The sequence below is a fragment of the Halyomorpha halys genome, unplaced genomic scaffold (genome assembly GCF_000696795.3).
Source record: "Halyomorpha halys isolate HHAL.00 unplaced genomic scaffold, Hhal_1.1 Scaffold2196.1, whole genome shotgun sequence".
Taxonomy (NCBI): domain Eukaryota; kingdom Metazoa; phylum Arthropoda; class Insecta; order Hemiptera; family Pentatomidae; genus Halyomorpha; species Halyomorpha halys.
In genome coordinates this window covers 27,392-43,242 of record NW_027110201.1, presented here as the reverse complement: position 1 = coordinate 43,242, position 15,851 = coordinate 27,392, and the positions used below count along the sequence as shown (strand labels likewise).

Below are 15,851 nucleotides of genomic sequence, written 5' to 3'. Positions count from 1 at the left end.
TGAATTCTTTAAAAGTAATTTATTCAACACAATACAGATACTCATATAGAGCTTCAATTTTGTTGAGAATTGAAATTGTATAAACGATATAGATATCATTAAAGGAAACTGCTTTTATCTGAGAATAATTTTATGTGGATCTACACGTTTGCCAATCGTTGGAAATCCAAAATTTATACAAATGCCTCGTAAAAAAGGAAGTACAAACTGTATCTGTGTGTTCTTTTAAATTTTTTCCGCTATTCCATTCCATAAGAAGCGTAAATATCAGCAAAGTAAGTGGTAGATAATAAAATTTAATATAAATGGTACTACATAATCTATATCCACTTTTATTCTAGAATTTCAATTAGAAACTTTTTAATTTAATTACCTAGACCTATAATGTCTTTAAAAATGCGTATTTAAGCAATGTTAATAAAAAATAAACCCCTAAAGATAATTAAGAAGATAAACAATGTGTTTTAACCGAATCGATAGAATGTTAAATTTTCCGGATTATCTCTCTAGGAAGTCTGGTGAGTCAATTCATTTAAAAATTTTTGAGGTTAATGACTTCCATTTTTGAATGAATTATTTATTAATTATTCATGACATTGTTAAATTTTCCAATTTTACACTATAGTTAATTATAAAATCCAAAGGTTGGGAAAATTATTTAATTAACCAAAATACAGAAAGCACAAGAATTTATCTGTTGGCAGTTCTGTAATTATAAAAACTGAACGCCAACGTGTGGCTGCAGCACAAGCGCTCTTTGATATGTCTCCGAAAACCGGAACTCGACGGGTCTGCCACAAATTCTGACCACATTGTACCATTCAATTCAAATTACCCATCTATACGTTTGCTAATGCACGAATTTCCCATTTTTTGCAAAACGTGTAGAGGTATCTTAAAAAAGAAAATAATAATCAGTTGAAACTTAATTGCTGATTCCAATTACGAAATCCATTATTGAGATAGTTATGCATCACAAGCTGCTTCGATTACTTACATAAACATTATACAACCAATGTTGTTTTCTTTTAATTCAGCAATTAATAGTCTACAGAGCCATAAAATAGCAAAACTGTTTTGTTTTTTTACATCTACAAATTTATGATTGAATTTATAATTTCAAACTTTAAAAGTTTAATGGACAGTTATGTTAAATGGCGAAAAACGATCGGGAAATGCGTTTATCACAATTGTGGAAAAACCCTTAAATTAACTAAGAAAGTATTTATTAGTAAAATTAATATTATTTGATTATGAAATAAATAAGTAACTTCAATACAACAAAATTTTATATTACAAAGATAAGTCTATATTTAAAATTACGTATTTATAGCGAAACATAAAGGCATTAGATATTGTTTTCTCAACATTCACATTTTTACAATGGTCCGTTTCTGTGGGAAAATTCTTTCGTTAGTCACGATGGCTTTTGTCGTCCGTTAGAGATGTCTTTCTCATAGGGGTCTTAATTAGTTCACTGCTGTATCGGGACATTAAAAAAGGGTTGTCTGTTGTCGAGCACTGTAGATTACGAAAGGTTTAAATGCATATACAAAATTACCAACTACAAAATGAAATATATCAATTTTACCGTTATTAGAAAGCGTAACTCAGACTTTTTTTTTTTTAAGGTTTTAACATTTCCGCATTTGTTTGCATATATTTAAATATGTAATAGGAAGGTGGTACTAAACACTAAACTCGGAACGCGTGTCAACTCCAGCTAAGTACACAATCCCGGCGGTGTTTATCCAAAAGGGCAATGCTCTAGTTCAAAATGAATTTCGATGTGAAAAAAAAAAGAAAATCTTAACAAAATGAGAGGAATTTTATGTTAAATCGATATAAATCTTTAAATGTGAAATTAAAGAAAGATATACCGACTTTTTACCAGTTTAGCATTATTACAAGTTTTTATTAAAATATTTTTATTTTTGCAGAGACATAGATGTGAGATGGCAACACTGCGTGGGCAACACTGGGAAGGAGAGCGAGGGAGGTTTTTTGGTGTTTGTCGAGAACAGTGTTAATAAAAGTGAGAGTGCGTATAATTAATTATCTTAGTTCGCTGAAAGTTATATTAGTTGTAATTTGACTTCTGAGTTGTGAGGGACTCTTTCTGTTAATATTGAGATTATTCTGTAACCATTAATGTAAGTGTTTAAGATAATATAATATTGAGGTTTTGTTTATTCTTCTTCTCTCTTATTTCTCCTTTTTTGTAAAAAAAAGACTATAGCCCCTACTATAACCCCTATCGGAGTTATATACTTTAAAAAAACAATAAGTATGCTTTTATTTCGAGAGGTTAGGGGGAGGGCCGATGGTACAGTAGGTAAGGCACTGTACTACTAACTCCAAGGACCCAGAGTCGACTCTGGCTTTGGAAGATAAATATTTTTTCTGTTACTGTAGCAGTGAGTCACACCTGTGGGTTCAGAGAGCCTCCGCGGTCTAGCTTCATAAAGTGGGTACCTTTATTTAGGAAAAATTTTTCCGGTTGAGCGTTATCATGAATAAATCATTTCCTTGCATAACCATTGTTCCAGAAACAGTACTTCCTTACAAACTAATACACTCCTGACTCTCCATGTGCTAGCCGGACATAATTAAATTTTCATAGTTTTATTTCTAGGGAAACATCTGTTCAAACTGCTAATCTGTAAACTCAGAAAAACATGATGTAGTATATGATATATACCTTCGAGGTATACTTCCTACTTTCTCACAATTAGCAAATGTATGATTTTAAAAAACTAAGTATTATTTTTATTCGAGGTGAGGGAGACATCTATTCTTCAATTTCAAACTGTTATTCTTTAAAGTTAGGAAAATTCAATATAGTGATTTTAATCTCCGAAGTACTGAAATGGAAAAATCCAAATTTATTATAATATTAATGATGATTTATTTATTGCTGTTGAGTTAAAAATCTCAACAGATTTGAAATGGAAACAGGAGTAAAGCAAGAGGACAGGTTAAGTGAATTGTTGTTTATTATATATGCGGATAGAATAACATGTAACCTATGCCAAGGGGCTCGAAACTGAAAATAGGCAATTGGAAAATGAATATCAGCCATTTTACCGGCCTTTTAACTGATGTTTCCAATTTTGATATAGTTTCAGTAATTTTTATCTGAAAATAAATACCACAAAAATAATAAAGAAGGTAATAGTAATAGTAAACAGTAAGAAATATAAGCATAAAATAAAATGAACATCTGTACCGCAGCAACACCTAAAGCGTCAGACATTCAGAACTTTTTTAAGGAAGTACTGTTTCTTGAACAACGGTTATACAGATAGACGATCTGTGCTTGATCACATTCAACCGCCAGACTTTTCTCCAATTACGGGTACCCACTTTATGAGGTTGGGGCTTCCGAAACCACAGGTTTGCCTCACTACTATAGTAACAGAATACATAATTATTTGCCACCGATGGATTCGAACCGAGTGAATGATTAGCACGGCGCCTTACTGACTGAGCTACCCGCTCCAATGCAATAAAATAAAGAATATAACATGAATTTATATTTTGTCGAATTTGAACACTCATGTTTTTCCACAGTCCAATAACCTAAAAAAATTTTTGAGAATCAAGTAAAACATCAGAAAGACCGTTATTATTATTATTTTTTTTAAATATTATTTATAAAATCATTGTAAATATAGGAAGACTATAGTTGGCCGTATGAAGTAGATTGGAGGAAGATAGTAGCGGTCAATAAAGGTAACAAAATAGTAAAAGAAAACTATTTATTGTTAACCCACGTTTCGCCCCACTTGTATCATGTTCTTTCATAGAGCCCTGACGAAGCCCTGCAAACGTTGGTTAATAATAAATAGTTCTCTTTCAATATTTTGATGCCTTTATTGGCCGCCACCCGGACCATCTTCCACCATTATGAATATAAGTAATATCATACTGGAAGATTATTGATTGACCGTGTGTAAAGATGAAAGGAATATGGTCCGGGTGCGGTCAGAAAAACTCAAATAGTAGAATTATACTATTTTAATGAGCCAACGTTTCGCCCCACGTTGCAGGGCTTCGTCAGGGCTAAAAAATATACAAACACATAGTTACAAAAGGAAAACAAAAACATAAGTGTAAAATAACAGGGGTATAAAATGTAAAAAAGTAATATATAATAAGAAAATTTAAGGTAGTAAATAGTAAATGTAAAGGGTAATAGTTACTACTATTATAATTTACTACCTTAAATTTTCTTATTATATCTTACTTTTTTACATTTTATACCCCTGTTATTTTACACTTATGTTTTTTTTTTCCTTTTGTAACTATGTGTTTGTATCTTTTTTAGCCCTGACGAAGCCCTGCAACGTGGGGCGAAACGTTGGCTCATTAAAATAGTATAATTCTACTATTTGAGTTTTTCTGACCGCACCCGGACCATATTACTTTCATAAATAATATCAATTAATTAATGAGAAAAACTTTCAAAAACTATAAATTACAGTTCAATGCATCACAAAATATCAATACTACAAACATGACTAAATATATTGTTGTGGTATATTTGAGATTTCTGATAAATAAATATATTATTATGCATTTTTGTGAAGTATGCCGAGCGTAGATTGATCTGTCTTACAATATGTACTTACTTGATGTACGTGTTATTTTCATATGTGTCATTTCATGATTTTCTTTATTATAGCTGGCGATACGTTAGTTATATACTAACATTTATTGTTTTACAAATAATTGTTAGTGATGTTAGAATCTTCCAATACCTAAGCTTAAAAATTAAACCACAATAATTTTTAATTATTTTCATACCCAATATTTCAATTTTTGTAATTTACATGTTATTTACAAGTTCTTCAAGTTGTGTTCTGCATGGATAACAGTCCAGTTATTTTGTTTACTAAATTTTTAGAAAAATTGAGTTATTTATTTTAGACTCATTTTCGCTATAATTGCGTGATATTTTCTTTAAAACTGACATACATTATCATCTCTAGCTGACAGTTTTCAATAGCTAAGTGACATGAAGGGAGGCAAAATATTAGGTTATCTTACTTTAAATGTCACAAACAGAAAATTAGTGACTTCACTTCGAACCTTTGTCTGGACATTATGTAATTAGTCAATAGCGCTTAAGATAAGATTCGGGCGCCAGTACTTATATTGATTTGACATTCTAAATTGCTATTTGTCTTCCTTTTTCAATCCAAATTATCAAATTTTATTGTTATACTCTTTCTCAAAAATAGATAAACAATATTATAGGAGCCTGGATGGATAAAATTCAAACCATTGAACATACATTTGCAACTTTTAAAAAATAATTTATATAATACTTGAAATGGAAACGCATTTCTAGCTGTTCTAAAACTCCTACTAATTACTCAATTAATTTAATATGAATTAGTTATTTAATTGTTTTCACCTATGCTCTCAAACCAGCGGTACATACCTCATTGTTCCAATAATTCATTGGCGTAGGCCACATGATAATGCCACTATATTTCACAGGTATATATCATTACTCTGTTGTATGTATGTATGTATTAAATTGATTTTGTTCAGGAGGATACGAAAAAAAATATATATACTCTAAAACAGCTTCCCAGAGAAAAAGATTATAATATAAGAAATTAAACAGCAATAAATGAATGAGTACCATTAACTTTTAATTCGGGCAAGAAGTATGTTGGTAACTACAAACCTTCTAAGTTTGTCTGTAACTGAGGTATATACAATAACTGAGGTATATAAGAAACCAAACTTGACACGCAAGAGGATTTCTGGTGGTCTTAAAAGAGTCACTTAGCAGCAAATTAGTTTGATAAAGTAAGGAATTTGATATTGTAGATCTTACTTTCGGTTTCTCGCCTATAACTCATAGTCGTGAGTCCTAATTAAAAAGTTACATAAGAAATTTAAGAACGTTAAATTATGCATGGAATTAGTACATAATGTAATAATTTAGACAAGTGGTGTGGTCGTAAACCATTTGTTCAGGTTGTATATTGATTTCAACAGACCAACTATTAGAGCATAAGGAACAACCGCAGCAGGTGGTTTATGACAATATCGTTCGTATGAATCATTACTCTATGCTACTCATTTTTAATTTTTGATTATAACTTCTTTATTAGGATCCACCGTTTATAGGCGAAAAATATCTAATTCGTTAATTATATTTGGATTTACATACACAAACTATTACCTTATTTTGAGCAAAATATGAAAAAAAAAAAAAATGTTTTTGACTTGCGGTTTATAACATGCTGTTTGACCAAATTAATCAGTTACGGTACTCAATTAACGCAGACTTTAATGTAATTCAATTTTTTATACTTTAAAGTTTTCGCCTTAAAACAAAGTTCAGAATTTACATGTAAAAACCAGAACAAAGACTAATTTAGTACCACTAAAGATGCGTTTTCAAGTGAAGTGTGGTAGAATCTAAATTTTTAAATTATTTGTATATATATGTTTTATAGGGTGGGTTTTACGTATGCAGTAGCTGGTAAGCAGTGCCTCAATATAGCAAAATATATTCCTTTTCTAGATATAGTAATATTTAAGCATTAATTACTATTATTCATAAACAAGCAACAATATTCTTAGATAAATTAATCAAACCGCTATACGTTCAACTGCACAGAAATTTATCAAAGACACAATAATACCACTCTTATCAGGGCATTAAAATTGCTCAACAAATAGGACAGGGACAGGTTATCTCCTTCCCAGTCGACTCTCTTAGTAAAGAAGACGTTGAAGAATTTATTTGCTATTTAGCTATCTGCCACAACAGCCAAACATGGCGCCCGAACCTCCTTATCTCCAGCGCACCTTACTAATTACACATTCTTCAGATAAAGGCAATACATTCATTAGAAAAACTAAAGAGGCTTCTGACTATTCTCGGCAAAATAGAAAGTTTGTGACTTAATAAATCGACAAATATACTTTTCCTTCAATCTAAACGCACTTGCTTACTATCCCGTCGATTACTTATAGGATCCCAATACGTGACCGAATAATACGAATGGCGCTATGAATAATTCCTAAAGAATACTTGTTTTTCTATCGGAAACACTCGTCGGATTTTACGAATTTCGTTGTACATTCATCAGGGCAGAGCCATACACTGGCCTTACTCCTGTGATCGATTAATTAAAATTGATTACATTATAATAACTAATTAAAATGAAGTGTGAAATACGATAACATTAATAAAGATTGAGAAGCTTATTACTAATGTACTTAGAAAAATAGACTTTGAAGAAGTAACATTTTTAGTTTGTTACCTTGTGAATATTAAAAACTTTTAGCTCATGACTAATCCATTGCCCTGGCACTGATTTTCCAATTTGATTTTACTTTCACTTTCACTCCGAAATATATATGGAATATATGGTGAGAGGAAGTACCGCCATCGTAAAAAATATCTAATTCCAGTTTTTGACGAGCTTTGAGGTCTCCTGAGTTCTATTTTTATCCAGAGAACCTCAAAACGTGTTAATTAGCCCAAGACTTGGTTATTTACCAGTTCTCACAAAACAGTCTATGTATGTGCATAAACAGCGCAGCTCAAAAATAAATTTGTCGAAAATTAATTAGTATAATAATTTAAATTTGGGGAAGGTGTATGTCTTGGATATTACAGCAAATTTTATGGTTAAAATCAACCAACCGGAAGTGCCAGTTTACATAATCGATTTTACACTTTTTTAGGATTTTCTTCAAAACGACTCCAAGGGATTTCACTAAATTTGGTAAATCAATGTAAAATTGAGTGGTTTTTAAATTCAGATAGATCTTATCCTCATTGAAGTAGACAGTACTTTAATGAGGTTTGTTAAAAAACATCGTCCTCTAAAGTAACTCAATTATGGGAAATAATTAATAATCCCAGATTTTTACTAGTAATGAAAAATGGGTAAATATAAGTATCAAAGGATTTTATCCTTAACTTATTGGGATAAGCAAAATGTTTTGGTTTTTTTCAGGTTTACGACACATTTTGGGAAATAAGAGTAGTATTATATACTTATAAAAATCCAAAAAATTTAGAAAAAATAATATTTAACATATAATGTTGTAGGCAATGAAGAATGGCGGAAAGCACATAAATAAAAATGTTTTCATGTCATCTTAGGTGTTGAAGAGTTAATTTTTTATTTAATATGAACAATTGACTAATTAGGTAATTAGACATAATCTGAGAATTGCTTATTAGCAAAATTATATGATTCACTAATGTTTAATGTCTCATAGGATAATTGTGGCCTGAAATTAATGACCTGGGCAGAATTAATTTCAGGCCACATAAAGTTGTTTTTTTAAATAGTGTGGTTCTAAAATTGTGTAGTATTAAGATATGATAATTTATTAATAATATTGTTATTTGTTCAAAATTGTTAAAGGCCATATGTATAATAAAAGCTGTTTGTGATAGATTGTCCTTGAGGATGGTCGAATTGGCCGAAACGTCGGAATTATAAAGAAATAAAAATTGTTTTGAAACCAAATTTGGATAATTTTTTTTTAAATTTTAGTAGTTTACATCACAAATAAATCAGTTTCTACTGAACACTGACTAACAAACTAGAAAAATATAAGAATTGAATTTTTTTTCATCGATAAAAATGAATTCTCATTTTTTGATTAATAAATATGCAACATATCTTTTTACTTTTATTCCTTTATTTGGAACAGGATATGAATCTAAAATAAAAGAAAGGAAAAGATGTAAATAGTTTTTCTGATTCCTTCCCTCTCTCTTTTGTCCTTAGTCATCAATTATTGTTCCAGGAAGCTCTGCATCACTTCTCACATCCACATTTTTATTGACTTATTATTATACATTTAAAATTTATTATATTTCTAGCTTATTTTATGTGACATTTAATTTTCACTTTTGATCTATATTTGGTAATTTTCTTTTTCGTTATTAGTTACTTTTGATTTGTTTATCATTTTCAACCTTGTTAACCTTTATAATCAAACAAGACAAAACAAAATTAAATTAAATAAAAAATAGCCCTCAATTTGAGGTTTCAATATTTCAAAATCCAAAATCCAAAAATCAAATTAAAAATCTGTCGTGTACATCCTGCAAATTTCACTTACCATTTTTAAATGAAATTAATTTTTGTACACAAAACATCTGTTTCTTTATCACTCGGATTAACAATACCCTTACTATATATTTCAAATTGGAAAGTGAAAGTAAAAACTGACTTCTGTAATAACTGCCATGAAAAAAAAAAAAATTCCAACTTATTTTACATTATATATTCACCCATGGTTTATTACTATTAAAAGATGTTTTCAAAACAAAAAAATTAAAGATTCTTATAGCTATGAAACAGTTTAACTAAAGGTAACCTAGCCGTGTTCTGTGGATTGAGATCGGGAGAGACCGTGCGCATATCCCAGTCTGCATTATAGCCGGGTGCATGAAAATCGTTTCCTCCTTTCATGCTTTATTTAAAAATAAAATTCTTTCATAGTTAATATTTATCTGGTTTATTTTATTACTAACAATCAGGGATGGTCGATTGTTTAATATGAAGAAAATTAAAGGAATTTTTGTTGAAAGTTCGTTATGTAAGCAGTGACACACTAATTCAATGAGTATAAGACCATACACCAAGTTTAATCAAAACGGTCAGTCGTAAACGTAACTTTTCACAGATTTCCAAAAATTGGTGAAACTATGGATTATTGAAAGCAATTGCGTATCATAAATATTGAAACAGAGGAGGATGATTCCATTATTAAAAATAATAGGTTTAGGAACAAACCTGAGCACTGATTGGTGGACTTATGTCTCGGCCTAATCTTATCTCATTTGGCACAATCTCACCGCACTTAATGGAATTTTTTTTGTAAACTTTTGACCGTCCTCCGAACCTTTTCTCCTCTGCTCGCTTTCCTTTCCACAGTTTGTCCCAAGATTCACATAAAGTCTCTTGTACAATAAGTATCTGTTGCTAATTAAGATATGAAAGCCTTATCTATGCAACCCATAGAATCGTCAATTAATTTCTTACATTATTATTAGAGCTATATCTAATATAAGTCTTTTAAATGAAAATACTAAAACTACATCTCAAATTATAGTAGCTCGTATAGCAGTCCACTTAGAGCGGAGAGATAAAAACTGATAAAGAGATCCAACATAGACCCGTACTCTTATCAAGTTATTTAATTTAGAGTTAATTACAGTGTGTTTTTTTTAAATCAACAAATACAATTTACTCCCGGATCATAGCTCAAAATTATTCTTCAAAAGCCAATATATCCCCTATAGGAAAATTATTATTTAAAAAAAATTAATTTAGGATCTTTCAGAGTTGTTATTTATTTCTTTTTTACATCTAGTTGACGGAATAAAATTTAATATTAAAAAAAAAAAAACAAAGTTTAATTTATAGGGTTTAAAATTTTAATTTATTTATGTAACTGTATGTAATCGATATATGCCGATCCAGATATCATTCTTTCCATTATTAATTCCCTAACCACCCAAACAGGCACCTGAAAAGAAGATGTACTCGAGACCTCCTGATGTAAAAACGTTATTAGAGTTCTACCAATGGGTAGATTCTCAACACGCCTGTATCACTTCATTATAAACTTACAGAAAATTTACTAATTGTGTTAATATGTACAGTTGTAAATCTCAATAAAGTTAAAAAAAAAATTTATTAAAAAATATAACCATTTATTTGTTAGAAGTGGTTGTATTGAAATTTGGTATTAAACTATCATAAACAAAAAAATGATCTCCTTGTGCAACCGTTGTCGAAGAAACTTCTTCCTTACAACCTATTGAATTCCTTACTCACCATGGGTCGTAGTGGTAGGTACAAATTTTTATTATATTTTGAGATCTAAAAAATATCGACTTGCCGTTTTCCTAACTTCAAAAGTTAACAAACATGAAAAAGCAAATAATCTCAAAAAACTCAAAGCTGTATACTTTAACCTTTTATTTTTTATTAATTTTTACATTAATAATATATCCTTTATCTTGACGGACCGTCCGTCCATTTTCAGGAGTTCTTTTATCATTATAGTTGGATCTTGAGTTTTCTCTTCCTATTTTGTTTTTTACATCAGTATCCTTAAACTATTTGTTTAGTGTTCTATTTTTGTACAATTTATAATTGAAATTTTGTCACATGTTATACTTTTGCACACTTTTACATGCTCTTATAAAAAGTTTCATTACAAACTGAAAAATCATCAGTAAGAGGTGTATTTTAAAAGAATATAATATGGCAATACTTCAATTAGAAATTATATTTTTTTTTATAAATTGGAATCGTTATAAATTTAATTTGTGTAAAAACAAATTAGGAATGAAAACACAGGATGTGATTATAATACCAAATATTAATAATAACATATTATCAATGTAACATTAATAAAAAATATAGGTTTGTTGCGAACTAACTGGGAAAGAAAAAAAAAAAACTATATTCCAGAAGTTGTGTTAAGTTTTAAATATTTCTTCAATTAATTCTTCTTTTTTTTTCATAATAATAGTCCTTATCTTTATTGTGGGATTATTATTTGAAAATCTCACGAGTCATTTGAGAAATAATCTACAACATATACATAATAAACATTTTTTTTCTTTAAACAAGAAACCGACCCACAATACATACATTAAAATAAAAAAAACATTATGAATACAACTGATAGTAGTAGTATCAAAAATTTTACAAGTGAAGGTTCACTTCTCTGCAGATGAGATATTATTTCCGTAACACTTATTGATAGCTATAACCTCTACCCGTAGCTTCGTCACTCATCAGATAGTTGTTCTGGAGAACACCAGGATTTCGCAATGAGATGCTGGCTATCCAACAACTACTACCATACACCCTGTGATTGATGACACATAGACTCGACTGCCAATTGATATCGGTCACGAAGTGATTACAGACAAGGTTAATTAGGTTTACCTGGCAATTGGTAATTGGATGTAGAGACCAGAAGACCAGGAAGCGCCTGGACACCCGCTATCGCGAGCTGACGTGGCTCAGCAGTGAAAAAGTAGTTTTGCTCATCAGCAACACCATCAATATTCCTAAAAAAATAACAAATAAATATATAACTTAAATATATTTTTTCAATTTCTTGAGACTGGTAATTATTTATTAAATAAATCAAAAACCTCCTTATCCTTGTATAGTCTCAACACTTATATTACATCAATAGTCCAACGTTTCGGCCATCCTCAAGAACAATCTTCAATATAAATTCTCACCTCACATCAAATTTTTTTTTTTTTTAAATAATTTATTTATTGATATTTTCAACTGTATACATATATACACATCAAGCAAATTTGCTGTAAGTGATATTATGACATGATAAAAACATGTGGAGAATCTACCCATTGATAGAACTCCAAAAACATTTCTAAAGGAGAAGATCTCGAGGCCATCTTCTTTTCAGACGTCTAGGAGGATTATTAGGTAGTGAAGGAGAAGCCAGGTTAGAAACGAGTTGGTTTGGGTGGTTGGGAAGTGCATGAAAATTTAAAAATTGTTTTGCAGGCTATTCTCTCCAGGTCATTAATTATAAGTCAAACACACCCTATTTTCTAAAAATTCATAAATATTTAAAACTTTTAATTTTCAATTTATCCATCCTATCACTACCATATAAACAAACTATTTATAAGTTATATGTGATAGTATGGATAAATTGAAAATTAAAAGTTTTAAATATTTATGAATTTTTAGAAAATAGGGTGTGTTTGACTTATAATTAATGACCTGGGTAGAATAGCCTGCAAAACAATTATTAAATTTTGTTGTGAGGTGAGAATTAATATTGAAGATTGTCCTTGAGGATGGCCGAAACGTTGGACTATTGATGTAATAAAAAATGTTGAGACTATACAAGGATACAATTTGATTTATTTAATAAATATATAATATTTTTCATAAAAAGTTTTATTAATTGATCAGGAAAAAATAAACTCTGTAGCTATCTGTCAGATGGCAGGAACAATTGTAATTTTTTTATGATTAAAATAAGTTTTGGTAATTACAAAAAAAAAAAGTGTCTTAAGTCTCTTAACATTTACTGCACTGCCGCGATAGTAAATGCCATCGCAACTCTAACTGTCATACAGGCACTTCTTAACTTTCAGTTGTCAAAAATAGTTAGGAGAATCATTGCCATCGTCCAATAATCGAATTTGAGTTTTCGTTTTGAGAGTTCAAATAACCAAGTCCCTCCGAAATGGTCTGTATGTCTGTGAATAGCACACCTCAAAAACGAAAAGTCGTACAAAACTGAAATAACATATCTAAGGCACAGCTTAAAAGCTTCAGAGGCGTTTTCGAGAAAAACTTAATAGTGTATAATAGATTCCCTAAGTAGCACTTCCGGTTGGTCGAACGAAACTGAAATGAAATATTTAGGGCATATGTGTGCCTGGGAAGTTACAGCAACATTTTCCTTAAAATCGGAAGTGCCACTTATGGAATCTAATATACATTTTTTAAGGATTTTTTCGAAAACGACTCTAAAGCTTTTAAGCTGTGCCCTAAATATGTTATTTCGGTTTTGTGCGACTTTCGGTGAAGATGCACAAATGGAGGACATGATTTCCCATATGAAATCATGAGGTGACTTTTATTGTATAAAATAAAATATATAAAGTAGAAGATCGGTGTTATATAGTTTTTATTATTGTTATAGGTTTTTATAGAGCATGAATATGGGACAGTGGTCCCGAAACCTTGTACAATTGTTAATGAATAAATAAATAATAATTTATTGCAAATGATGGAAGTAATAAACCTCAAAAAATTTTAAAAGAATTGACTCACCAGACTTCCTAGAGAGATAATCCAGATTGCGACTTTTCGTTTTTGAGGTGGGCTATTCACAGACATACAGACTATTTTGGAGGGACTTGGCTATTTGGACTCAGGAGATCTCAAAACGAAAACTCAAATTCGAAATTTTGGATAATCGCAATATTTCCACTTACTGTTTTTGGCAACCGAAATTTAAAATGCAATAAAATCCAAGATAGCAAAATTTGCAAATTAGCTATTTAGTAATAAGTGTTTTTTTCCGTCAACTTCTTGTTTTGACATCAGTTAATTATGAAGACAGTATTATAGTTTTATATATTAATCAAATTTAATGAATATTTCATTACATCATTTGTAAGATGTAGAGGTTGAAAAGCAAAATATTCTGTTGCAATCTGTACTAGGTATGACTCAGGCAGTATAGCAGTTAAATTGTGTTTATATTGTCCCGAGTTTTATGAGCTATGAATGATATGGTATCGATAGTTCAAGTTCGATGTTATCTACTGTTCCCATCAACTACTGATTGTACACAGGCTTTTATGGAGCACGTTTCACCTCTTTTTATTTTTAGATAAGAAAAGGCGACAATTATCTTCAGAGGCGTTGTCATTATGGCTTGCTTATATTATAATAAATAAAATAAATCTGTAATACTACAACTGGTGAAGGGGTGCAGTACTTTGCTAGGAAGAACTATTACTAGACTAAATGTTGTGCTATATGTGTTAAGGGTTCCCAATTTATGAGACTCAGATACCACGGAGGGCTCCTGAATCCACAGGGTTGACTCACGACTATAGTAACAGAATAAATAATTGTCTTTCACAGCTGGATTCGAACTAGGTCCTTATTGTTAGTAGTGCCTTACAACTGAGCTACGCCGTTCCCTTAATTATTTTAAATACAATATATAGCTTATTTTTGTACATTAAGTGAAAGTCTACAACTAATTATGTAAATGTGAAATATAGTATATTTTTTATGCCGCTGGGGCGTAGGCAACGCCACTGCTTAAAATCTATTATTGTATCATTTCATTTATACATTTCTATCTTTATCTAGTTTGAATTAATAAAACAATTATCCTTCCTACTTTTCTTTACAGAAGCTCGCACAGCGCTATTCCTACCTAGCTCCACCCGTACCTACAATTCTTACCGAAGGTTAAAACGGTAGTTATTTAAGAGTTCTGGCAATAAGCGGATTTTACACTCAAGTCCTGAGCGTCTGCGGCTAACGCCTCCTTAGCCTGCAGTGGCTTTTAGTACCAGTGATGTGGTTGAAGGACAAGTTCCTGTAACTTCAGGAGTTACAGGAACCCCCGTCCCACTTTTTCTCTAACAAGTGGGAATACTTGATTTGGATCTCCCAAAGCTGAATATTGTATATAGGAATACATATGTTTAACACGTTATTTTACTAAAAAAAAGTTTTTTTACTATTTATTACTTTTTTATCATTTAATTTATATACCTCTGTGAATATGGTATGAATGTGCTCTCAAATCTCTATTATAATTAATCAAACAAAATGTAATACTTCACAATAAATAAATACAAAATAATATATTATTTACGGTTGCGAACGGATACGTTGTTTATTTTTAAGAAAGATATTAATTATTTTATTTTCGGCCAGTGAGACTAGATCTTGCTCACTGACACAGTTTTTACTCTCCAAAAATGGCAATGCCTATGAAACTAAAATTTTTAGTGGTTCAGGTGATGTAGTGTGGTGTAGGCGTGTAAATAGTAATAATGTATATTATTTATATTATTTGAAAATATATGGGATCAAACATTGCGTTTTTGAAGATTTTTAAAACTTGAAAACATTAAAATCTTTTATACCTTCGATATTTTTTTTTTTAGCATATACTTTGTGAACCAATTAACATCCATAATAACCTATTTCGATGTTGTTGTTGTTGTTGATTTTTTGCTTAAAGGCGTAAAACCCTCTGGTCATCAACGCCTATGGGATGATAAAAGTAAAAAAAAAAAA

General features: G+C 30.4%; 1 protein-coding gene across 1 annotated transcript in view; it reads right to left on the bottom strand.

Annotated features, from left to right (window-relative positions):
* Nucleotides 1-15,851, bottom strand: part of LOC106691265 (myb/SANT-like DNA-binding domain-containing protein 4) — a 63,611-nt gene that overhangs the window by 34,861 nt on the left and 12,899 nt on the right. Inside the window, exon 2 of the mRNA XM_067048352.1 lies at nt 11,970-12,094. Coding sequence (XP_066904453.1) covers nt 11,970-12,094 — 125 coding nt within the window. The remainder of the gene's footprint in view (nt 1-11,969; nt 12,095-15,851) is intronic.